Source organism: Struthio camelus, chromosome 2 (assembly GCF_040807025.1).
Source record: "Struthio camelus isolate bStrCam1 chromosome 2, bStrCam1.hap1, whole genome shotgun sequence".
Classification (NCBI taxonomy): Eukaryota; Metazoa; Chordata; class Aves; order Struthioniformes; family Struthionidae; genus Struthio; species Struthio camelus.
This window is the reverse complement of record NC_090943.1, coordinates 126,991,822-127,015,951: the sequence shown is the minus strand read 5'-3', so window position 1 is coordinate 127,015,951 and position 24,130 is coordinate 126,991,822. Positions and strand designations below refer to the sequence as shown.

Genomic DNA, 24,130 nt, shown 5'->3' with positions numbered 1-24,130 from the left:
GCCTGCAAAGGGGCTGCAAAATCTTGTCACCGCTGAAATACATCCCCCATGCTGGACTATTGCCATGCTGGCTTCCGCTTTATTCAAGTTCATCATGAACCAATCCCGTAGCTGTTGAATGAACCTTCTTGCTAGCTGCAGCCCAACTTTCCAAGCAAACATCTCTTTTGCTCCGCACAAAGCTGAAGATGTGGAACTGGAAAGAAATGTAAAACCAGCTAGGAGACATTATTTCTGCATCTTTTTATCTAAAGAACTGCAGCGGCAAAAAAACTTGCTTAGTGGCATAAAGTGAGACTAGGACCTTCTCTTCCACTTGACCTGCGTTGATCTAACTTCCTAAACACCAGAAATTTCCTTCTCGTTATAAACAGCAGAACACCAAACTCCCTCTTGCTGTTGGAAATTATTCAAAGTGCAACATTAACTTGCTTGCAGGGGTTAATCATCGCTTCTTGCTTAATTCTCACTGTCCCTTGCAACAACAGTGCTAAAATTCCTCTTACTAAATTAAATACCCTTCTTGTCTTCCCTTGCCACCTTCCTGTAAGTTTCATACATTTCTAAACCCTGGTTTTAACCTACTCATACTCCTTCTTTGTGCTATCCTAATGAAAAAATAAAAGTGCTCAACCCTAGAGATGCTGCTTTTTTTACCCCTTAACCTAGATTTTGTGAAAGGGAAGTAGGAGAGGTACCCTGCAAGGTTCTCATTCCTTAGCCCATTTCCCACAAAGTTTATTTTTTCCATGTTCGTAATTTCAGGAAGGCTGTAGAAGGTTCTCAAATGGAAGGGAAAAAATGGAAGAGCACAAGTCATTGTGTTTAGCAGTTAGCCTTTGCACCTGATTAGCTACTCAGGAATCTTGGCAGTAAGAATCAGGCAGGCAGGATATATGTTATGAGAAGTGATAAGAAAACACACAATTTAATAATCTCTCAAATTAAATTTCAGCTCTGGATATAAGCTTGTTTTTTTCCCAGGATAGGCCAGAAACTGCCTGATTTGAGTTGTGAGCTGCTGCGTAAGCCATCTCAATTGACTTAACTTTGTGATTTCACGTTTGTAGTAGTTAATATTGCACCTTGGTGTTTTTCTGTCAAACCCTGCTGATCTTTCCTTGCTGAGTAATAGTGGTCCTTAGGAATAGATCTTGCCTTTCAAGTGTTCCTGAATTTCCAAAAATATAGCAGCTGTTCTTCAGTGTCAGAGACAAATTTAGTCTGCAGAAATGTGAGACTTCTTTCAGTAGAACTAATTTCTAGAGAAGCCAGTACAATAGTGATTACAGTCTCTTAGCTGCAGTATGATATGGGGAAATCTGTTTCCTTTTCCTTCCCGTCCTCCCTTTGTCACTGTTTAGAGTTAAAGTTGGAATGACCTCTTATATCAGGAGATAAAGAGAAAATGTGACGGTCTCAATCAGTTTTACAAATACGCTACTCCTAGCCCAAGAGGTCTTCTCACCATAAATAGATGGTGAGGGGGAGGGTATTCCAGGAAAGCATCACAGTGTGTTTGTCTTCCTTTTGACCTTCTTCCTCAGCATCAGCAGGAGGGCACACTGGGTTAAATGGATTTAGTATAGCAGATGTTATTCCAGTCAGAGGAGATCCATGCAGTTCGTTGAAGCACATCCCATCATTACTATCAGGTTTTTATTCTGAATATCAACATTTTCTGACAGCAGTTTCACAGAAAATTTCTTTTAGCACAGATAAAACAGTACGTTTCCCTAACTCTGAACCATGAAACAACAGCTGCCTTAGTTGAAGATTTCCAAAAAACATTTAGCCCAAAGAAGACACCTGATATGGAAACGTCAGCCTAAATTGTTTGTCCAAGTTGAAAGCAATCATGAAATGGATCTTTTATAATTGGAAGTGCCAAGCAGCTGGAGGCTATATTACCAGCTCTGCTTTTAATAATGAGCTGTGCAAAAAGCTGAAAAGGGAGTAATGATGCCTAAAAATACAACAGTCAAATTCCATAGGAAGACAAATATTTTATTACCAAAGGAGTTATATCAAAGTAAGAAACTGCAAAAGAGTTATAAACAATTATAAAAATACCTCTATTTATCCAAAATTAAATATGAACATTTTATTAGTTAAATGCCAATATATTATTCTCTGAAAATATTCACAAATTTTAAGTCATGTTTGTCTAACATATTAAACACGTTGTATAAAATAATTGTGTACAAGAAACCACAATCTGAAGGTAAGCAATTCTAGCTACTCCTTCAGCTAACTAGAGGATACCGAAAGGCACAAAGCTGGTGCTGTTTCCAGTCAGCTGAACAAACTTACGTTCAGGCATCCTCTTTCCCTCCTTCTATAGGCCTCACCGTCTTGCCTCTACTTCAGTGAGTAAGTGTGCTACATCTCTCAAAAGCCAGTATTCCTTCCTAAGTTTTTTTAAAAGTTAACCTTTTCCCTATTTTTCCAAACCCAAATCAGTTTGCAAACCCATTAAATGAAACCTCACCTGTGCTTAAAACATTATTGCATCAGCAGAACAGGCTCAAGAGCTGCTGCTTATTTCGTAAATTGTTCATTTTGGTCCTTGAAATGTTCTACATAGGTATAAAGAAACTAGCTACTTTTTCATACTGTTTTCCTGGTCTGCAGTTTCTAAGATATTTTTTTTAATTGCGGTAGACACCTAAGTATGCTTTCATATTAATGTACTATAAAGTTACTCAAAAGATAAGAAAATTCAAAATAGTTTCCAGAGCATGAAGTGGAACACAGCCTTCTATATAGTTCTTTCCTTCAAACAGTGGTCTTTATTTCCACTTCTTGGACTTCAGCAGCTTCTTTTAGCCGTTTGTATTTATTCTACCTCCAGGAACAAGGTACAGTAGCTTTCCATCAGAATTCTGGCATAAAGTGTTTATGTAAGCGAACAGAGTTACTCAAAGAATGCATATAAAATGCAAAGATACCAAGTAATGCCACTTTGAAAGAAAAAAGCAGGATTCACCTGGAAATTATTTTTTCAAATTTATTCCAGCAGGATCGCAGGCTAGATACATTTTCTTTCAGTTCACAAAAATCTTGGTTACATTTCTTTTTTGAGTGTTCACTTGTTTCTGTGTCTTCTTTATTATGTGTATTTACCTCTGTGCAAATCTGAAAAAGAGTAGTTTATATTATTAATTGAAAAGTGTCTATTCTTTTTATACACACATATTGTGAAACAAACTACCTTGCATCTCAATAAATAATGCAGGTATCTTACTTGATAATTTAGCCAGAATGCTGGGCTACTCACAATATCTGCAGCAACAATATGTAACCTGCATCAGTTCTCACATCAGCATTGCTGATGTCCCTTCACACTAAACTGGGAGAATGCAGCTTCAACTCACAGGAAATAAGGACTTCTGCAACCAGTGTGCGCAACTGAGAATGTGTACGTCCTGTATCAGTGGTTTAAAAATTATCCTCAATTATCTGAAGAACTGGAAAAATAAAGCCAATTAGATTGTACGGTGATCTTTAAACAATGTATGGTTATATGTATGGTACCTTGAGATTTATGGAACAAAATAGCACCATGTCTAGAAGATGAGACTGTGGCCGAGCATTCAGGACTCTCCCAGAGACCAGGAGACCGTGGTTCTTCTCCCTGTTCCGACTGCTGTTTATGATTTTTACTGAATGACTTTAATGTAATTGGTCCTTAAGTAAATCCAGGCACCCACAGGGATAGGCAGGAGTTTCAAGGGTGACACTCTTTGACTTTCATGACTTAAATGGAATGCCTTTTATACTTAGGCAAAAGTTAAATTCCACTACAGGTGCCTAAGGAAAATATAAAACCAACATTACTTTGAGGATCTGGTCCTAGGCCATCCAAGTCATTTTAAGGAGAAAAAGAATAAATTAAATGAAACCTTCAATCAAACAATGTAAAGCCAGCCATGAAGAATTACATCCTTTGGTGCCTGTAGGAGGCTTTTCAATGGTGGTCAATATTTTTGAGTTCAATACATAATTGTGAACTACAAAGTATTTAAAGAATACTTTCCGTTGCTATAGTGGTCTGTAGATCACTGCACTAGAGCTGCATGACATACCAAAGAAATGACTCTGCCAGTGACTGAAAATTCAAATATTTTCATATCTAAGTATTGTTGCTGAGTTTGAGAAATTCTAATTAAAATAAAGATCAAGGATCAGTCAAAGGGATTATAGCAAGAGTAGAAACTTCCACTAATTATTTTTTGAAACAAACCAACTTAAGTATATAGAGCATTTTAAATATTAATTTAAGGTAGAACCCCAACGTAGAGTAACAACTATGACTTTATACAGTACAGAAGTTAGTTATCTGCATAAGTGTGGTCTTTTTTACTGGAGAATTAACTGAGGTGTTTCAGCTCTGAACCAGAGCACACCTCTTGACTACAGACTTCTAGATCATTGGCTTAATTAGTCTTTGCACTGGGCTTAGTATCTATTGCAAGAGATAACGCTAGAGAGCAAAATTTGTCATGCATATAACCTGTGCAAGACAGATGTACCTTAGGCAGATATGATACTCCATCTATGCTGAAGAGCTCTAAGGAATAAGCCATGTACTTCCAATAATCCTAGATCGTCCTTATCACTTACCTTTTCTTTTTTATTTCTTTCACATTTGCACTGTAGAATCTGTAATGTCCTACATGAGACTACTGTGGCTTTCCATCTAAACTCTTTGCTGATTTTTTGCTTATTAAAGAATTTAAGCATGTTGCACGCCATACTCTGTAGTGATTCTATTTCCTGCAACGAAAAATATGTCCTGAAAAGTCTGTGCATCATTAATTCTATGTACTGTTGGTTTATTTTATAATGAAAGCTCTATCAGTGACCATTAGGGTTTTTTTTCTGTCATTTTGCCAGTCTTTTCCAATAAATTATCTTATCAATCTGACCTACTTGCCATCTCTTTAAAATATTCAAAGTACCAGTTTGTAGTAGTAATAATAGTATCCTATTTCTGCCCAGGATACTGGGCAGAAATCATACCCTTTACGAAATCAGCTGATACAGTTAGGAAAACACTGAATCATTTTTGGAGTCAGTCCTTTTGTTAAGTTATGATTAAATCTGGAGCTACAGCTGACAATTGTGCCTTCTGTCACTTAAGATCTACCTCAAACTATTACTTTTGAAGTTTTGAAACCTGAAGTGAAAAGCTTAGCCAATATGAATTTCTGTAGAAAAATGAAAACTTATGCTGGGAAAACTTTGTATTTATTTTCATTGGCAAAATGAACAAGATAAGTTTCCTGTACTTTTTGGATTAAAATATTAAAGAATCTTTACAGTAGAAAAAAGATTTCTTGGATATGGAATTAATTACTATTTCAAATAAATTAATATTTCAGTTGAAAAAAATCATAATTTACTGAACAGAATGTGTGATTCCACATGCAGAAAAGAGTAAAAAGTACCATCCTGAACAACATAATTTGACTATTACAATGCAACACTAATCACTATCATAATCTGTTATTAAGGGATTAGACTGTGCAACACCCCCACCCCACACACACATACACACATTTGGGCTCATATTCTCTAACTTAAATTCTGGGAAATTAAATTTTACCTGAGTATCATTGCAGAAGAACACTTTGGCATTTTCATGTTTTTTATTCTTGCAGCACCTATCACGATACTCTGCAGACACATTTACCTGTAATAGATAAAATATATTTAATCAAGTACTTTTAATCAAGTGAGCCTGATTTTTCACTAACAACTGGTGACCTGAACAGTAAATTGTTCTTTAGGATCTCCTCAGCTGTAGCAAGGTCAGTATATGATTCTGAGCTTTTCCTTGGCAAGCAGGCAAAGAAAAGGCCAATCCAGCTACAATTTGTAAAGGTATTTATTTTAAACCTTCACATTCAATTGAATTACTTGGTCTTTAACCATTTAAAAGAAGTACAGTAATGCTTAAACCTTATGTGGACTGTTTGTTCTCCTCAATAAATACATGCCCCAGGCATCTCAAGAGATTTTAGCATTCACTTTGCACATGCATTAGCAGATGTATCTCTAGATATTCTAGGCCACAGTACTTGTTCCCTTTGCTTGACCATAATCTTTTATCAGTGGCTTATTCTCTGCTTTTCCTTCTTATTTTCATGTTTGTCATCCAGATGACAACTGAACCCAACTCAATAAAAATCCTTCCCCTTCTTCTTCAGCCTACATCCACATAAGCTATTCCTATCAGAAGGGCTAAAGAAACCCCAGAGAACTCATGTCAGTATTATATTAGCTTTCCTCACATAAGCATGTATATGAACACATTAGTTCATATCATTCTTAGGGTTTTTCTTCATGTTTTTGTTTAACTTTGCCTATATTTTAGAAGCTCACCCAAGCTGGATAGAAACTTTAAAAACAGAAATTGTTTTCAGAATCAATAAGAGTATAGGGAGTCAAATGTCCAACAACACACACAAAAAAGGAAGATAATACACATCTATGCGGGTATCACAAAAGATTGAAATTTTAGCTGCAGCAAGATTAAAAAAGTATCCTAAAACTTAGTTTAGGTATCTGTGGCTTCACTTGCTAACCACTAAGCAGTTTACCCATTCTCACGCTCTTCTCAGATCATCTTTAGTATAACATACAGTAACCACTTCTGAAGGCAGTTTATTGGCTGGGACTATACATCTTCATTACTGTCTCCAAACACCAGGTTGATTATCAAGGACTAAGAGTTAACGACTATGGCTATGCGACTGCAGGAAAGTTTATCGTGGACAGGTGCTATCACCCAAACAGCACCATCAGTAATATTTGTTGGCAAACTAGTGACAAGACTATGCGTTGACTCTACATAGAGGATAAATTAATTTCTCTTAGGCTGGACAAAATACAGATAGGAAAACTAAGAGAACTGCACAGTAGCTGCTTGTGTATGCCTACTTTAGGAAATAAAAACTTCAGTATAATATATTACTATTACCTTTCACAAACATTAATTCTCAAGCTTTTTTTTTTAATTAAAGAGCTAATAGTTTTAATTCTCATATAGTCTCCTAAAGAACTCTATCAGAAATAACATTTATTACAACCAAAAGATATAGACTTTTAAACTGAATCTGGAAGAAGTGGAGACTGCATTACTCCATCAAAATCCCTGAGCGCGCCCTGGGCATGGAGTGTAGCATGCTACACTGTTGCCTCAGGAGGCACCGTCATCTCCAGCAGTGATATATCTATATCTATCTATATCTATATCTATATCTATATCTTTACCTACATACACACACATATGTGAGATATATACGGGAACCATCCCCAGGCTTCCCTGACCTTCTGGCTCCAGAAGGTCTATGATTTGCCTCATGGCTCTTTGCCAGAGGAAGACTGTAGGACGTAGTTCCCAGAGGCAAGTTTGGTTAATCCTGTCATATTCCTTTGCCTTACAGGTCGACTATTCACTAACTACCCACACGGAGGGTTTATTTTTTTATCCAGGAAACACCTGTCTTTGTTAGAAATAAGATGATAAACTAAAGGGATCACTTATGTGTTTTAATGTGGCCATGATTATTTTCCCTGCTTTTGTGTCGTATTCAGGATAATGTCATTTTTCCCCCTAGGTAAGCAGCCTTTCTTTCTTCATAATCTCAACAAACAAGACGTGAATAGAACGTTTTTGAAGATTAAATGACCACTTCCTGACCCTAAAGATATTTATTTCCACAAGAGGGCTGATGTATATATTGGCAGAGACAGGCTGGAAACCACCGGCATAAAGCTCTGAAGGATAGTGGTGGATCATAAGCGTGAAGAAATACAAAAGCTCAGTCACTCCTAGTGACTTCATTTTTGGAAAAGCATCGTATGTCACTTGTATTTCATGTAAGCAGATCTTGATTTAGGACTGCAACAGAATGGTTAATTCTAGTTTACTGATACACTGTCAGAAAAATCTCATTTTCATACAAATGCTTCTGGTAATCCAACCTCGTAACATATTATTCTCCCATGAAAGTATTCTTGATAGATGAATTTAATTGTTAATAATTATTGATGAAGAATCAAAAGGTAGATTTGGGGAAGCCATCGTTAAATTATGATGATAGTTTTTTGTAAAGCTATAATTATCTCACTGACAAAGCCATAATGGAGGAGAGGACAATTTGCAATTAAGTTTTCCTCCACTGCCATCTAGAAAACTTGACTCTTGGTTAAATAATACACTAATATCTAAAACACAGAGAAATTGTTTTACTGCTATATAGATGAGGTTTATGCTAGTTAACGCAAGCATTAATTTATTGGTTAGTGTTAAGAAAGATGCCTTTATAATTCTAAATGATTATGATGAGACGGTTAAGAAAAGGCAGTGTTTCAGCATCCAGAAATCTCCATATTAATCTAAAATTTCAATTCTAGTTTTTTGTCTTTAAAATGGGCAGCTGAATAGGATCACTGTCTAGAATAAAAGGTAGAAATCAGTTTAAAAATTAGCGGTTTGAATTCTGCGCCTCTGTTCACTTGCATTCAACAGACAACATAAAACTTATCAAGACTCTATTAGCAGAGCAAATTATAGGTTTTGTAACGCTTTCTTCTTTTGACTGGAAAAATACACAAGCGCTCAGGGTAACTTAAGTGAACTTACTTCCCAAGTGAGTACTTCTTAATGTCATACTTTGTACAATTTAGGCCCAAATGGTACATGTATCTAACTACTTGCTGCATAGGCACAAATACCTATATCATATTATTTATATGTGCAAATACGTGACACACAAAAACAGATTTCAGAGCAACATTAGAGAATGGATTTTTGTACCTTCAAATAAAGACACCACTCAGTATAACGTGTGATTTTAAAATTGACTTTTATCATAAGTTAACATTAGGGGTATTTTTAGTTATTTGCTTTCATTACAAATAATTAACATTTTAGGAAGCCCAAGAACTATAGCACTCACCAGCTCATCGATGTCATGGCTTAGTATATTCTCATACTTCACACGGATTTCAGTTGTTCTATTTCCCATTGCACAACTAGATGAATTCACTGGTGACAGAACAAGGAACAGTGGCAGAACCCGAAAGATAGATCTAAAAAAGGCTGGATTACAACAAGAACAGTTAAGTACATTTTAAATGCCACAGAGTGTATGTTGTATTAACAAACATACACTGCAATCTGTTAAAATAGTTTAAAGGAGATCTTTGTACGCTTCTACCAAATGACTTGTACCTTAAGGGAAAGATTTCGCTCCAGACTGATACCATATGGGCACTAGGTGTCTAAACTCCATCACGCTCAAGGGTGATTTAACCAATGCAGTTAAAGAGCTTGCAGCTACTAAATTGACCAGCTGCTTGGTGTCCCCAGGCTGGGCTGGGTTACTCTCCAGGCTTTACTGAAAGCACTGACTAGCATCTCCATCGATGATAACAGGACCGTAAACACTTAGCACATATGTAGATGAATAAATTCAAGTGCCTGAATCTGGAGCTGAATCCCACCGTAATTTTGCTTACATTAAATTCTGCAAATGCCAATGACCATGCCTTTATGTCAAAGTGTGTTGAAACACATTTTCAGGCTGCCCAAATGCTCAAATCCCAGCTAGTGGGTGAACCTGAGATGAAGCAGCAATATAACCTTGTTTGCAAGTATTTTGCAATCTTTGGGAGCAAGTCTTACTGCTCCCCTCTTTGCATCTCCCCTCACAGGACCATCCTGTTTTGCTCAGACCCCTGTTCTTCTGTCCTTGGATGACATCCAGGAAACCAGGAGCTCTGTTAGGAAGGGCAAAGAGAGAAAGGACCAAGATACCACAAGAGCCTGAAGGAAATGATAGGGTAACTGGAGGATGCAGGTGACTGGCCTGATACTGGGAAGCTGTGGGTACAGGATGACACAGGGATTACAAAGTTAATAATTGGAGATGGGCCTACAGCTATGAGACTGAAGTAGGATGATACTGAAACAGAAGATAACAGAAATAAATAGGGAGAGAAATTTAGGTTGGTGGATGAGCAAAGATAGAAGCAGATTACTGGAGTAACACGAGAAACACTGATCCCACTCTCTTGCGTACTGTGTACCCTAACAGTTGCCCTTTTCTCTCTTCTCTAACGAACCAAAAGAAGAGTAGCCCCAATGTAGTACAACTGGGAGACATCGCAGCTCGCAGAAAAGGCAGAAGGGATGTCCTGATCCTACTGCTACTTTCCTTCCTCTCCAGCAAGGATGGGAGCTGATCCACTGAGCGCAGCCAGTTCAGCACTCAGAGATGCTCTTGGGCCTTACTGGTGAATTCCAGCTTCAGTGGGAAATCTTGAACTGCAGAATACTAGAGATTAAAGTACAATTCCTATCCCTAAATCCACTCTTAAAAAAACACATTCTGGTTGCGTATCTTCAAAAAAGAAAACTGTGAACTTGTCCATGATCTGTACTGAGCCACCTAACCTCTGTGATGCGATAACCACAGCCACGCTGTGCACAGGTCTGGCTTCCACTGAAACTCTATCCCTCACACTCCATCCCAGGTGACTCCTGCTGGAAGCTGTCTCTGCAAAGAAGAATGTATACTACTTTTCCTGACTACTAAATCCCTTTTTCCTTATAGATTATTGGTGAACACACTGTCATATAAACCTCTGTCCTAGAAACAGGAATAAAAATTTTCCTCTGTACAGGCTGAATTCCAAAATTCAGTTTGTAGGACTGCGATTTAAAGCTAAAAAAAAAAAAAAATTACAGAAAAATGCAAGAACTCAACAACTCCTTCCAGTATACCTCTATACCTCTTGATTCCAGTACAAAAAAGGAACTGTAATACTTGTTTCCACCTTAAATTGGATATGTTGCCTCTAAAATATACTTCCAAATACACAAATATCGATCTTCTAAATTTAAGTCAATGTAACAGATTCCATCACTTTTAAAACTCAGTTTCTCCAGTCACGTGTGGAGATAACAAATGAAAACTGCACAGGAAAAAGTCGAGTCACTTCTATTTCTTTAGTTTGCCTGTAATGTACAGATTGTGGTTTTTTTTTTTAAATAAACCGCAGAATCAGAGCAAATGTTGCACAGCCAGCAGGTCCCTCCGCCCATGGCAGAATCACTACAAAGAAACCTGTTTAGATGCACCTAAAGTAGTCCTCTGGAACCCATTACACTGATATCATAAAAAATGCCAAGAGCTTTGGACTACTGAGAAGTGCAAGAAGTTTTCTTAAAGTTAAGCAGCTCCAAAAGAAGCAGAACGGATCGTGCTCCGTACGCCTCACGCTTCTGAGGAAAGGAAACTGGTATTACTGGGAATTACTTCTGTCCTTTCAGCAAAACTCCCTCAAACTCCTAAGCTATATCTGGAAAGCCCCTACAAGTCCTCTGACAAAAGCCGGGAACAGTTGGCATTCCAGTATTTCCAAATCTAAAAAAGCCCCTTTTTTTTAAAAAAAAAAAGGCGACTTTTGTGCACGCAGCCTGGAAGTGGCACTCCCGACGTGCCCGCGCCTGTGCCGGCGAAGGAGCGCAAGCAGTTCCCCGACGGACCCTGCCGGCTCCAGCTGCAGCAACGTGCCTCGGGGGCTATTGGTTCCTCTCCCTCCCCTCCAAGGGTCCCGCATCTCCGAGGGCGACACACTCTGCCCTTCTCCCCCGGGCGCGCCGGCGCCGCTGCCAGCCCATGCAAGCCTCGACGGGGATTTTCTCCTTTTTTTAAAGGTGTTTTTTTCCCCCGCCTCCCTCAGTGACTCCGCACACGGATGCGGAGAGGCGCGCTAGGGTTCCGCGGGGTCGCTCCTGCAGGCACCGCGGCGAGCAGAAAGGCCCCGACAGCGGCCGGGAGAGAGAGGCGCCCCCGCCCCGCGCGGCACCTGCTCGGGGCGCGCCCGCGGGGCGGACCGCGGCCGCGCTGGGCAGGTGCGCAGAGCTCTGCCTCCGCCGGCTCCCCCGCCCCGCTCCCTCCGCCACTCCCGGCCCCGCTTTCCCGGCAGCGGCCGGGATGGGAACTGGGCGCTTTTAGTTTCATTCTAGGGAGACAGAGAAAAAAAAAGCAAAACTGGGAATTTCCCTGGTCGTCGCAGCGGGGATAAAAGGGCACCGGCAGGCGCCGCGCCACTACTGGAGCGGAGGCGAGGCAGCGCGGAGCGAGCGGAGCCGGTGAGGACGCAGCGCGGAGCGGGGCGCGGAGCGGCGCGGAGCGGCCAGGCGAGGCGAAGCCCAGCCCAGCCCAGCCCGGGCGCAGGTGGAGCGGGGCGCCCTGCGCGGCGCTGCCGCCGCCGCCTGCGGTGCAGCGCGGTGCGGCGCGGCGCGGTGCGGCGCGCTCCTTACCATGGAACATGGTCCGCGGGGGAGGTCGCAGGGAGCTGCGCCGGCGGCTCCGCGGTCATGGTGGCGGCGCGGTCTCGCCCATGGTGCCTGGAGCATGCGGAGCGCCGCGCAAGGGGGGCGAGAGGAGCCGCGGAGGCCGGGCCGGGCGGTGGGGCCGGGCTGTTCTCAGCGGCTGCCCGCCGGCCGCATGTCGGAGGGGGGCGCGGTGCTGTCAGACCCGAATCTGGCTCTGCCGGGCTTTGCTTTTCCCATGGGGCTTCCGCCGGCGGGAGGTACTTTCACTTTCTGCTCGGCCGCGGCCGCGGTGCTCCTCGCCGCGGCGCTGGGGCTGCGCGGCTTCAGCGCGGCGAGGCGGGCGCGGGCGGCTGGGCGGCCGCCAGCGGAGGACACATGCCTCGGGCGCCGCCGGGGAGGTCGGCAGCGCCCCGCGCCCGCGGAGGGCGCTCGACGGCGGCGGCGGGCCGGGCCGGGGCGGCGGGCGCCGTCGGGGCTCCCCGCGGGCGGCGCGGAGCGGCTGTGGCGGGGCCGCGCCGCGCCGGCGGGGGTTACATAGGGCCCCGGCTACACGCCCAGTGCCGTGCGCGGCCGGGGAGGGAAGGATGGACCTTGGCAGTGCGCGTGGAAAGAGCCGCTCATCCGCAGGGAGGAAATCCTTAAAAAAAAACAAAAACAAAACAAAAACAAAAACAAAAAACCACACACACAGGCGCGCGCGCGCGCGCAAATGGTGCTCCGGACTCCTCTTTTTGGAGGAAAGAGACTCAATCGCTGCGCTACTCCACAGTTTCCTGTCGCTAGCTCAGTTGTCGGTGCACGGGCCGTTTTCCTCTGTGGGAGGCGGGACTGCGAGGAGGGCTTTATCCCAGAGCGTGGGATACCCAGGCTGCCGGGCAGCAGGTCGAAAGTGCTGGGTGGATAAAGATCATCGTCGGACTTCCCCCCCCCCCCCCCTCCTTTTTTTTTTTTTTTGTAACCAACTAGCCCATCTTAAGAAAGTTGGAAAGATTAAGAAAACTACAGTGTATGCTTCAGGAAGGTGTTGTAGGGTAGTGTGAAGAAGCTCAACTTTTAAAAGACACAGCCTTAGCTAGATTTGGTGTCTAGTTAGTTTTTTTTTTTCCCTGGTTAGATTTTCCTAGTTAAATTTAGAATACAAAAATTGGTGCTTCACTGCATGTGAAAAGACTTAGAGCAGTAAATAAACAAAAGATAGGGTATGAAGTAGCTTTGTAGCATCCGCCTCCCACCTCCTTCCCCCCCACCTCCATCCCATACTTTTTGAATTTTGAGATCTACATCAGTCTTCCTACTCATCATCAGCATAGAAAGCTGCTTCCTTCCCTACCATGCCCTTCTGACAAGGGTATTTTTCTAAGAGGCTGTAGGTCCCGGGGCATGAGTCTCAAGTAGTAAGTACATGGACTTGGCTAGATTGTAGACCATTCAGGGTGGCATCCTCCCATTCTTTCCCAGGATTGCAGTCTGCTTTGGCTTGCGAATACTTTTCTCATTAGGGTTTCTTTGGAAAAAGTGATGAATGACTCTTAAAAGTATTCTAACAAGATTCAGCTCCAAGTGAATTGGGTTTAGTGATGATTCACATCACTAAAGTCCTATTTGGGCAAGGGACACTGGTTGATATCAGCAGATCTCCATTCAAAGGGCAAGCAGTCCCTGTCCTTGCTGGTTCCCTTAATGTGTGTCAGACTACATTTGATAAGTAGCTCAGATATTGAACGTGGACAAGGATTTTGCCTCACTAACAGCACGATCTAGTTCTTCAGTGCTTCTTAAGTTGTAATTCTTTATTTTCATTTATTAAGTCTTCTCTCCCTCCACTTGCAAATATTGTCTGAAAACATCCCTCCATGCACATAAGAAGTTGCTGGTGTGCTCAGGTCACAGCGAAAGCTGCAGGACTCTTCTTTCTTTTGGGGGAATAATGCTTGTAGCTGTAACACATGCAAATTTATGACTAGCTATTTTTGTGGTCTGAAACTTTCAGCACTAAGGTTTTGAAAAACCTGTACTGTAGAGCTCTAGCCTTGCAAAAAGGTATCCAGAAGATCAACTTTCCTTCTAGGCAAGTAGTCCTTCTGATTTCTTACGCTAAAACTATTGTGCTCACAAAATGAGGTATTTTATGCAGGTAAATTGTCAGGATGTAAAAATTGCAGGCATACTTCTTTAGCTGGTTATGATAGTTTCTGACTAAAATACCAGAAAGACTCATTAATTGTTTCAATTTTAAGAAAATCTCTGCGTAAATCATGGAAGCAGACAGCTTAGGAGCTTGAACTAGTAACGGGACATTGATCACAACTTTGAAAGGTGAGACGGGAGAATAATAGGAGTTTTGCTGTCGTCTGTGGTAGCGGCAAAGTCTTGTCCTGCTGCTTATTAAGAAAATGAAAAGCCCCTATGTTGAAACCATTTCATTTATACGGAAACATGAATATGAAACTTTTTCGTTAGTCAAAATGACAAATAGACAGTGTGGTCTGTGCTTTGTCCTTATTCATTTATTTAGATCCAAATCAGTCCACGACAATTCTATTATGTAACCTAACCCTGGATTGTGGCACACACTTCTTATATAGTCTTATGATATAAGTGATATTTAATGTATTTATGTGTGGCGGATGCTTAAATAGTCAAGTTTTGACTTTAGCTTTTATGTACTCTTTATATTTTGAATCATCATATACATTTTGCTTTCAGAATATATAATAATAATATATAATAATGATTTTTCTGAAATGGAGATTACTTACAACAAGGTTAAACAAATCTTCAGAAGAGTTTCTTCAGCAAACATAATTGTCTACGTTTTTAAGAACTGATGCACACCAACCGGTTGAAATATTTGAAAGAAGGAATTAAAGATTGATTGTATGTACATTATCTTAATAGCCTGTTTTAATCAGGAACTCCTGAAAGGAGTCTTGAAGGATTGATATATATTGATACTGGTTTGTCCATTTTTAGAAGTGCATTGGATGCATAAAAACCTGATCGAACTGTAAACAGAGTTACAAAACCCTCCTTCTGGATAGAACTGAGCTATGGCTCGACAGTTAAAAACTTCAGAGCTAGAGTGAAACTCAAATATTTCTGTAGAATTTCTCAGCTATCAAATGTTCCGCTTCTTTTTAATACCCTGACAACTTATAGAGCTGTCTATTTTAATTTAAGATATATTAGCTTTACTATATAAATAATTTGACCAAGTGAAAATTTGAGTAAATGACTTGCAGAAGGATGTAACTACTACTGGGCCGTTTTGTAAATGTGTATAGTTTTCTCTTTCACTCCGCTTTCAAAAATAGCTTTTAAAACAGTAAAAGAGGGTACCGCAAATTGCATAGCTAACAACTGAAAGGCATCAGTAATTTTATCTGTTCATGGATGATCATATTCCATGATTCTGTTCAGTACATTTTCTGAGGATAGGTCTAGTTTCTCTAAACAAAATAGTTTAAATTTCAAGTAGATCTCACTATCTCTTGACCTGGTAACATTTACATCTTGGAAAAGCAGTTATTTTGTCATTATACGTTAAATTCTATTGGCATATCAATATTTCTGAGCACCTACATGAATTACAAAGCATATGCTTCCATGTTTAGATTCAATCTTCAAAAGATTAAGTACTTCTGGGAATGCTGCTGTCTTTTTACAGCTGTTGTTTGTCAGCTTGAGACAATCTTTTGCTCATGACTTTAGATTTGACATTATCCTGTTTGCAGACTTACGCTACTATTAGTGAAGGATTGTATCATTAGCTAATATTCCTTACATAGAAAGTTCTGATTTTATTTTAGAGTAAAATGTGAATTGACACAAACTGATGGAACTCCTGAAATTGTGCCCACCGTTATTAATGCTCTTATTTTAAAGAGTAAATGTGTCTGGTACTTAAATTATTTTCTTCCAGCGGTGGGCAGCAGGGAGGAGAGGAAGAGACATGTATCTCCTCCTCCTCACCCCAGAGAAAGGATCCCAGCTTAAGGAGGATTCAGAGTTAAAGTTACTGTGGACCAAAAACTCCCACGGATGCTCAGGTTTGGGCAGTTCTAGTCTTGTTACACCAGAACACACATCTTGTTGACTTTTTCTGTGCGGATCGTTTGTCTTGTCTTCGGTGCGTGTGCTAACAAAACAAATGAACTGTCTAACATGCCTTTTTTTAAATGCAGGATTATGTCAACTATTACATTCAATCAAATGTAGCATAAATGTGCATCTCTTTTTGATGAGAATTCAGAAACAGCTTTCCCAATGAAAACTAGGAAAGAAAATAAAATATTCCTGGAAAACTATTAAGATAAGAATTAAGGAAACATGTGGAAAGGATTTCTTTTTTTAAATCATACTGTAGAAAACCTTATTTCTTCCATAGAAAGCAGCAATTACTGTATTTTCCTGTCTTACAGGACAGGAAGAAGCCAATAAAGATTTTAAGAATCAAGAGCAATGTGCCACATAAGGAAATCTTAATAAGCAAGCACCGGGAAGGGGGAATTTCCTAAACTCCAGTAATTGCCAAATGCCGAGGACAATGTGTGGCTGAAGGCACTTGTAGCAGGAATTAGGCTCCTAACTCATGGCTGGCAAGAGGCACTTCTATCTTCTTACATTCCCAGTCATAAATTGATTGTGGAGCCTGCATCTAAATCAGACTTTTATTGTCCCTGTTTGATGCAGTCAGGAGGGTTGGTACCCTTCCAGGTGTCCATCCTGTTAGCATACTCATGCAAGAGGCAAGAAATGACTTCAAATCCCATGGCGCTCTGCCTACAAGGATTTGAATCTACATCTTCGAACTCCTGCCAGATCCTCAACCCCAGGAATATCCTGGGCTCTTGCTGTCCGCGCTGTGAACATTTTTTTACTTCTTGTTGAATTACTAAAGTATTCGATTGCAGGTGGGAAGAGAGATGCTAGTTCAGTTCATCAAGAGGTGAACCAGCTTCAGAACCCTTATAGGCTTTAATATTGATTTTTAAATGAAGGGGAGCAGCCCTAAAACACTTTCTAAGAGCTACTGCTCCTAATCCGCTCTGTTGTGTAAAGGATTTCATACTAGTGTAGTGATTGCTAGGATATTAAGGTCAGTGTCCTTTCTCTGGCAGTATTGTAGAGAGGCTGGTTAGCTTAGACGTTCTCCCAGGCACCGGGACTGGGCTCTGCTGGGGAGAGGTGGGTGAGCGTCTGAGGCACAAGAACTGTTTCAGGACTCAATTTATTGGTGTTCTGGGTGTGCCCAGAAACAAGTGCTTGCCTTTGTCTGTGGGCCACAAGTACCTGGCTCAGCTGGCCGTGCCAAACTGTTCACGGTGAAAAGCTTTCATGGAGTTGTCCTGTTAGCTGCGTGGAAGTAGTCAAGCAGGATGTTGTCTATTTAGGTGCCTTGAATGAGATTGTCAGATGTGGTAGAAAACAATATTCCAATAGGGATGTAAATCCGGCTTCTATTTTAGTGAGCAACGGAGGAAAGAAGGGTAATGCATTTTCACTTGGTTTTTCTACTTAATAAAGTATAGATTTTGGTTGCTTGTTTGTTTATTTGTTTACTAGAATATGATTGCAGTTGGGGGTATTGGGAGTTCATTTGTTTGGTGTTTTGTAGTTTTAACAATTTTTCTCCAAAACTGTAATCACAATTTTTAGCATTTGTACCAGCTTGTGTTTTTTGTGATGACCCTTTTTCCCCCCCTTTTTCCCCCCCTTTTTCCCCCCCTTTTTCCCCTCCTTTTTCCCCCCCTTTTTCCCCCCCTTTTTTCCCTTTTCTTTTTTCTCTCCATATTTTCTTTTGTTTTCTATTTTTTCGTCTCTTTCCTCTCGTCTCTTTCCTCTCGTCTCTTTCCTCTCGTCTCTTTCCTCTCGTCTCTTTCCTCTCGTCTCTTTCCCTTCTCTTCAATGTTTATTACTTACCTTCTGAAAATGTGATTGAATAATATCTGTGATAAAATGACCCTGAAATATTACTCTTTTTCTTTCTCTCTCTTTTTCTTTCTCTCTCTTTTTCTTTCTCTCTCTCTCTTTTTCTTTCTCTCTCTCTCTTTTTCTTTCTCTCTCTCTCTTTTTCTTTCTCTCTCTCTCTTTTTCTTTCTCTCTCTTTTTAAATGCCAACCATGCATTTAAAAATTGTTGTGAAGCATGCTCTTTAACAGCAGAAAGCTGCCTTTATTTTATGGTAGTAAACTGTCTTGAAAAGGAAATCTATTCCTAAGGTTTTGGCAGATCAATAAAAAAAATATTTGAAACAAAGACCAGTTATTGTAAACATGGACTTTGTGGGCCAAATCCTGCAAATGCGCATGTTTAGCTCTGATTTCAGCATGGCTCACTTACATGATTACTTTTAAGCCAAAGATTAGTTTGCAGATTTGAAGCTCAACTGAAAACAGAGCATCTCCATTTTGAAGCTTTGGCTTATTTCTGAGAAATTTTGCTGGTATCTGGAGTCCCCCTGAAATAATTCCAAACATGTACCTACCTACCTTTGACAATTGTGATTACAAATACACCTCTCTTTGTTTGCAGTGAGTATGTGATACATGGGTGGCATAGAAGGGGATATTTAAGAACAAAGCAGAATTACAGAATTAGTCAAAATATAGTGTGGTAATACAATTTATCCTATAAACATTGCTTGGCAAATCAAAGCAGTTGGTACATGCTGAGGCTTGGATTTTTTTGGTACATATAAAGTACACTTAACTATTACCTGAAGACCTACCAAATGGTTTTCATAATAGGAATAGAGATCAGATACTGTAGCTTTTGTTTTAAGCATTTTAAAGGGCTAATTTTGCAGCAGTGGATGTGTCTTTCAGTATTTTTATATTCTCTCTTTGAGAAGAGGTAACAATATGGGGTGTCAAAGTTGTCAAAAATTAGAATAAGTTACCCGCAATTGAAATAAGCGAAAAACTATAAATTGTTCTAACCTACAAAAATAGATCAAATAATGATGTACACTCTAAGACTAAAAGGAAAAAAATGAGTGATCAGTAGTACCTTTTTTGATTTTACATGCTATTCAGAAGTTGTTCTCAAAACCAATATTCAACAGTTTTATCAACCATTTTTAAAAAAGAGGGTGAAAGACCAAAGCTTGACATGACTGTACAGGCTCCCTCCCCCTCACACTGCAATTATTATGATCTAATTAATCAATCTTTAATAAGCTGTTGTGATTTGGGAAACATGCTGTAGAAAGTACTGTCCTGCATGAAAGATTCAAGTCTCTTTCAAGGAAGATTCTTATAAAAAGGCATATAAATTTGAAGGAGCAGCAGCAATATCAGATGCAGCTAATGAAGTTTAGGAAATGTGTGGTAAAGGTTTCCTGAGTCCTCTGCTCTTAACCTCTTCCTCTCTGGATATATTGAAAAAATATCCCGTACATCTCTATTTCTTATCCTTTGCTTATTTGTTTGACTTCTGGGCTGTGCAGCTTTTGAAGGAATAATAACTTACCAGTAATTCACGGGCCACTTCAGGAGCTGTACAGGCCATTTCACAGGCAGAATTCTATTTTGCCACCTATTTTATTGATGTGTTTTTATATGGGCCGTGAGAAGCTGTGGCATTCTCAGTATGTGTCACACCCAATGTTGTCTCTTATCACGTCTGACCCAGATGATGCAGTTTAGTGCCTTTTTCTGTGTATGGTTAAGATTAGGGCATGGCTGTGAGCAAGCCAGCTAAAGATCTTTGTAGGTAAGACTGAGTTACTGTGACATTTAGGGAGATGAATGGTGGTTGCAGTAGGGGGAACATGGGACTCTGGGAGTTCTGGTCCATTGTTGGTAACTTGGGCTCCTAAATCAGGGGTGGTTTTAGAAGGTTGTCAAAGTGTCACATCTTCTTTAATGGACCCGGAGACTTGTAGACACAATGGCAGCATGTACACTGTCTTCAAGTGGTTCTGAGGAACACCCTAGAAAGGGTTCCCTGTGCCATAGTGTTTTCATATTTTTGTTAAGATCCTTTAAGGTGCTTCCAGTGCACCCATACAGAGGGTGGTCCTGGGCAAAACACCAATCTCAAATCCACGTGGCATCCTTCTTGCACTCATCCTTGCTCTCTCTAAGCTTAAATTTCCCTGTTCTACTTAAAGGGATCTTGTCTGAATGTAAACATAATCCATCAGTGCTTATAATACAGCATGTGAAGCTTAGCAAAAATCTTCCCCAGTTCTTATTGGCATAAATAGTGGCAGCTCAAAGCCTTAGGCATTTGCTTCCGTTAGTTTGGAGAAGGGCATTCAGGAGCTGTACAGACAGCTTTCTCTAGCCCCAAATGTTGACACACAAGTTATCACTGCTGTCCCCACCATCTCCCTTGGAGAAGAGCCTCTAGACTTTATTCAGAGCTCACAATTACTGTTAGTTTGGCAGGCAGAAGACATGGCAACTTGCTGGGTTTTTATGGTTTTAGGAAGGGAGTTCTGGAAATACAGTTGCAGGGGAGTGAGTCAGGAGACAAGATATACAAAAAGTAGCAAATATTCTAATTCTGGCAAAAGAAAAAAACATCATTACTGTTGCATAAATCAAGAAAGTTTGTTTCTTAGCACTTGGAAATGGTAAGCAGAGAATGTACCCATAGAAAATAGCACTCAAGGGTCTCAATCTTGTATAGAAAATTCCTTTGCCCTCCGCAGCAATGGGTGACCATGAACCCCTCAACTGCAGCATACCTCTCCTGCTGCCTCATCATAGTTGAGTAAAATGGAGGAATTCAATGCTTTGCATCCTGCTCAGATTGCAAAACCATTAAAAAGATAAGTCTGTTTCACAGAACAGTATTTTAATTCATACAGCATTGCATATGTGCTGGAAAGCTAACACTATAAAAGTTTGGACTGAAATTTTAGGACTATTTTCCCCTGAAACTGGATTACATAATGCACAATGTGAAGGTTTAATGGGCACCACAGTTGTCACCACCAGTCAGACTCCACCTCCCAAAGACTGATCTCCTTTTGTCTAGGTTTTCTGTGTGCTTTGGCGTATGGGGTATTAAGCGCATATAAGATACCAAAAGTTGTCTAGTACATGGGAAGTGCTAGCAAGTGTCAGCTTTTCCCATTTTGTTCAGTGAAAGATTATCAGCCTTTTGATAGTCTTTCCACTCTGCACCCGTTAGAGTCCATTTGCAGCACAGGGCTGTGTTTTCCATGTCACAAGTGTCCTCTGTTCATCTAAAAGCCACCCAAGGAAGCATCCTGGAACAATCCTAAACCTTGTGCTGGAATTAGGCTTGAGCTGCTGGCCCCTCGTTACCTGTCAGAAGATATTTTCTCAGCTGTTGCCCCACAAAGACAGAAGCCCTCTTTTGTCAGTAACTTTTGATAGATAAACTTCCTGGAATGTCACCAAAGAGATCTACATCCTACTGCGTGCTTTAGGGTCAACCTAAATCCAAGATGGAAACTGCTACCCAGGCATTCAAGAAATCGATGTGGTCAGAACAAGACAAGATGACCCCATGACGGACAAATGCATGGAGGGAAGAGGAAAAGGTGGTTTCCTTCCCTGTCCCTGCCTAGGAGATGCTTCCAATGTGAGCTTCCTGAGCTTTGAAAAGTGACAGAGACATTTTCCCCAAGGCACATCTGTAGGGAATTGAATGGGACACTTGCTTCCATCTCTTGGCTCTCTGAATTCATTGTGTTTCAAGCAAAAGGATACATACTCCTCAGGTCCTCATGGTGCCAGTGAAATCTATTCTTCTCCCTTTTCTAGAAGTGTTACTAAAAGCTTTAAGGTTCAGAAGAAGAGTGCTTTCTTCAGTATGAAAGCTTAATTGATAAGGAGCGTCAGGGTTGGAAGGGCTGGAGTCACTGGTACTAATCCCTGGAACATGGCTTTGATGAGTGTTTTAAGGCTCATGGCAGGTATTCAGAGATAGGACATGGCCAGACCTGCTGGTAAACAAGATTTTTAATTACTCAGGGATTCCTTCCCTCCCTTCTCAGCTCTGTACCCATGAAATGCTCACCCCAAGGTGCTAATTCTGAGAGTGCTGAAAAGGAACCTGTTCCACATGAATCATGAGCTGGCCAGTGTTCACGGGCATATGTGTGTGACATGACCTTCCTTGCCTGGTTCCGCTACATGGTATCTGGGCATGGGAGAGTAGAAGGCAACAGAATTTTGCTCTTCCCTCCAGAAATAGTTTGTGAGAGTACTTTGTCGTTACCTTCCCCCAAGCCCCCAAACAGGAATCAGAGTTCATAAAGATGACGGATTGATTTTTTTTTTTTTTTAAAGATGTTAAGAAAATGAATAGGGAGAAGGCAGAGCTGGCCTGATTTTCTCCATGCAACACTAGGAAAAAAATCAGAGATCCCCCTTTTTTTTTTTTTGGTGCATCTAGCCTGTTTCTTTTGCCACAGCTCGTTCTCCTCACTGTCACTAAGAAGCCTGCCACAACAAAAACCACGCAGTGGAAAAAACACCTCCTGAGAGGCGGACTGAGGCACAAGTGAGAGCCACATCACGACAGAAGGTGTGCTGATGGCTGGCTGGGAGAGGAGAGGTGGTGTAAGTTCACGAGTTGCCTGTGCTGACTTTGCTCCAGGATAGCAGCCAGCGTGAAGCTGTGCTCACCTCCCAGGCTAGTGCGTGTCTGTATGGGGACTACATCACCGTCAGGGCTCTCCAGCACCTGGCCCTCTTACAGTGTAGTGGCATCGCTGTGCTTAAGAATCAAATGACATAAACATGCATATGTGTGTGGTGCTAGCTGGCACCATGGGTTTTGGCACAGCCAGTTCCCACATGGGTTTTTGCTTGGTAAGTTCTCTCTCCACTTTGCCTGGCTGTGTTTGAAGAAGGGAATGAGACAAATGGGAGGTGGGTAGGCTGGCAGTCACCCTAGTCGTTCATCCAGGTAGCTCTCTGCATGGTGCTCTGGAGGCAAGACGGGCACTGGTTGTCCTACATGTGAGGTTGAGGTGCTGCGTGTGTCATGATAGGATTGTTGATACCGTAGAGTCAGCAGCCAAATAAAATCACAAGTCAGGTGTGAGATATCCCTGAAGGAGAGGCAGGCTGGGAAGGGGTTGCTGGCATGTATAACATGAGAAGGTGCTGCAGTATTCTGTGGATCATGTGGAGTTTTCTGGCACAAGACTATGGGCTAGACAGTCTGGAAATATTAGAAATGCAATCAAGAACTCAGGATGTTTTCTCTGTCTGGCACCAAGAGAACCAAATTGTCTATATGATGCCTTGATCTCTAGGCGAGATCTGGGTGCCGGTTTGTGCTCCCAGCAGTGTTCCCGTTTCTTTAAATTTGGAAGTACTCCCAGAAGTAAGGACTGGGATTCACACATATATATTTTGTTCTTCACAGAGATCTCTGTAAAAAGCAGTGAAGAAGAGTTAAAGGAAGTTAAACAAACATATACAATACAGGTATTGGAGGAGTGAATAAAGCATACTTCACTAAGTAAGAGGGCTCTAGCTTCTATTATTATTAGGAATATCCTGTAAAACATTCTCTACTATAAAATGTCTTTACAAAAAAAAAAGTTAAAAGGCTTTGTTTCCCTCTCAAGGCTATTTGGAGAGTAGGAAGATCGCTAGAGCAGATCTAGCTGCAAAAAGCCCCTAAGACAGGGGGAATTAATTATATGACACAGAATTAATTATATGCAAAACGGACGCTCTAGCAGTTTCTTGGCTGCTGCTTTATTCTTGTATCCCTTAACTTTTAAACTGAAGCAAGGCATGCCTGTTCCCAGACTGACGATATTAATTG

General features: G+C 41.1%; 1 protein-coding gene and 1 long non-coding RNA gene across 10 annotated transcripts in view; one reads left to right on the top strand and one right to left on the bottom strand.

Annotated features, from left to right (window-relative positions):
- Positions 1-2,122: 2,122 nt before the first annotated feature.
- Positions 2,123-12,702, bottom strand: IL7 (interleukin 7). Of its 3 annotated transcripts, XR_011139171.1 has the most exons (6): positions 12,347-12,702; positions 8,973-9,115; positions 5,612-5,698; positions 4,627-4,779; positions 3,378-3,813; positions 3,092-3,138 (listed from the first exon to the last, which is right to left on the bottom strand). XR_011139171.1 is itself a non-coding variant. In XM_068932463.1 (5 exons), the coding sequence occupies exons 1-5, from the start codon at positions 12,354-12,356 to the stop codon at positions 2,986-2,988; spliced, it is 546 nt and encodes a 181-aa protein (XP_068788564.1). In that variant the 5' UTR covers positions 12,357-12,702; the 3' UTR covers positions 2,123-2,985. The 3 variants fall into 3 exon arrangements, 2 of the variants coding, with proteins under 2 accessions (XP_068788564.1, XP_068788565.1); XM_068932463.1 differs by lacking the exon at positions 3,378-3,813 and having other exon boundaries at positions 2,123-3,138; XM_068932464.1 differs by having other exon boundaries at positions 3,004-3,813.
- The window catches only part of LOC104153523 (uncharacterized), a 52,394-nt gene continuing 37,385 nt past the window's right edge, over positions 9,122-24,130 (top strand). For all 7 annotated transcript variants that reach the window (XR_011139174.1, XR_011139178.1, XR_011139177.1 and 4 more), the window contains exon 1: positions 9,122-12,175. This is a non-coding gene — a long non-coding RNA (uncharacterized lncRNA). The remainder of the gene's footprint in view (positions 12,176-24,130) is intronic.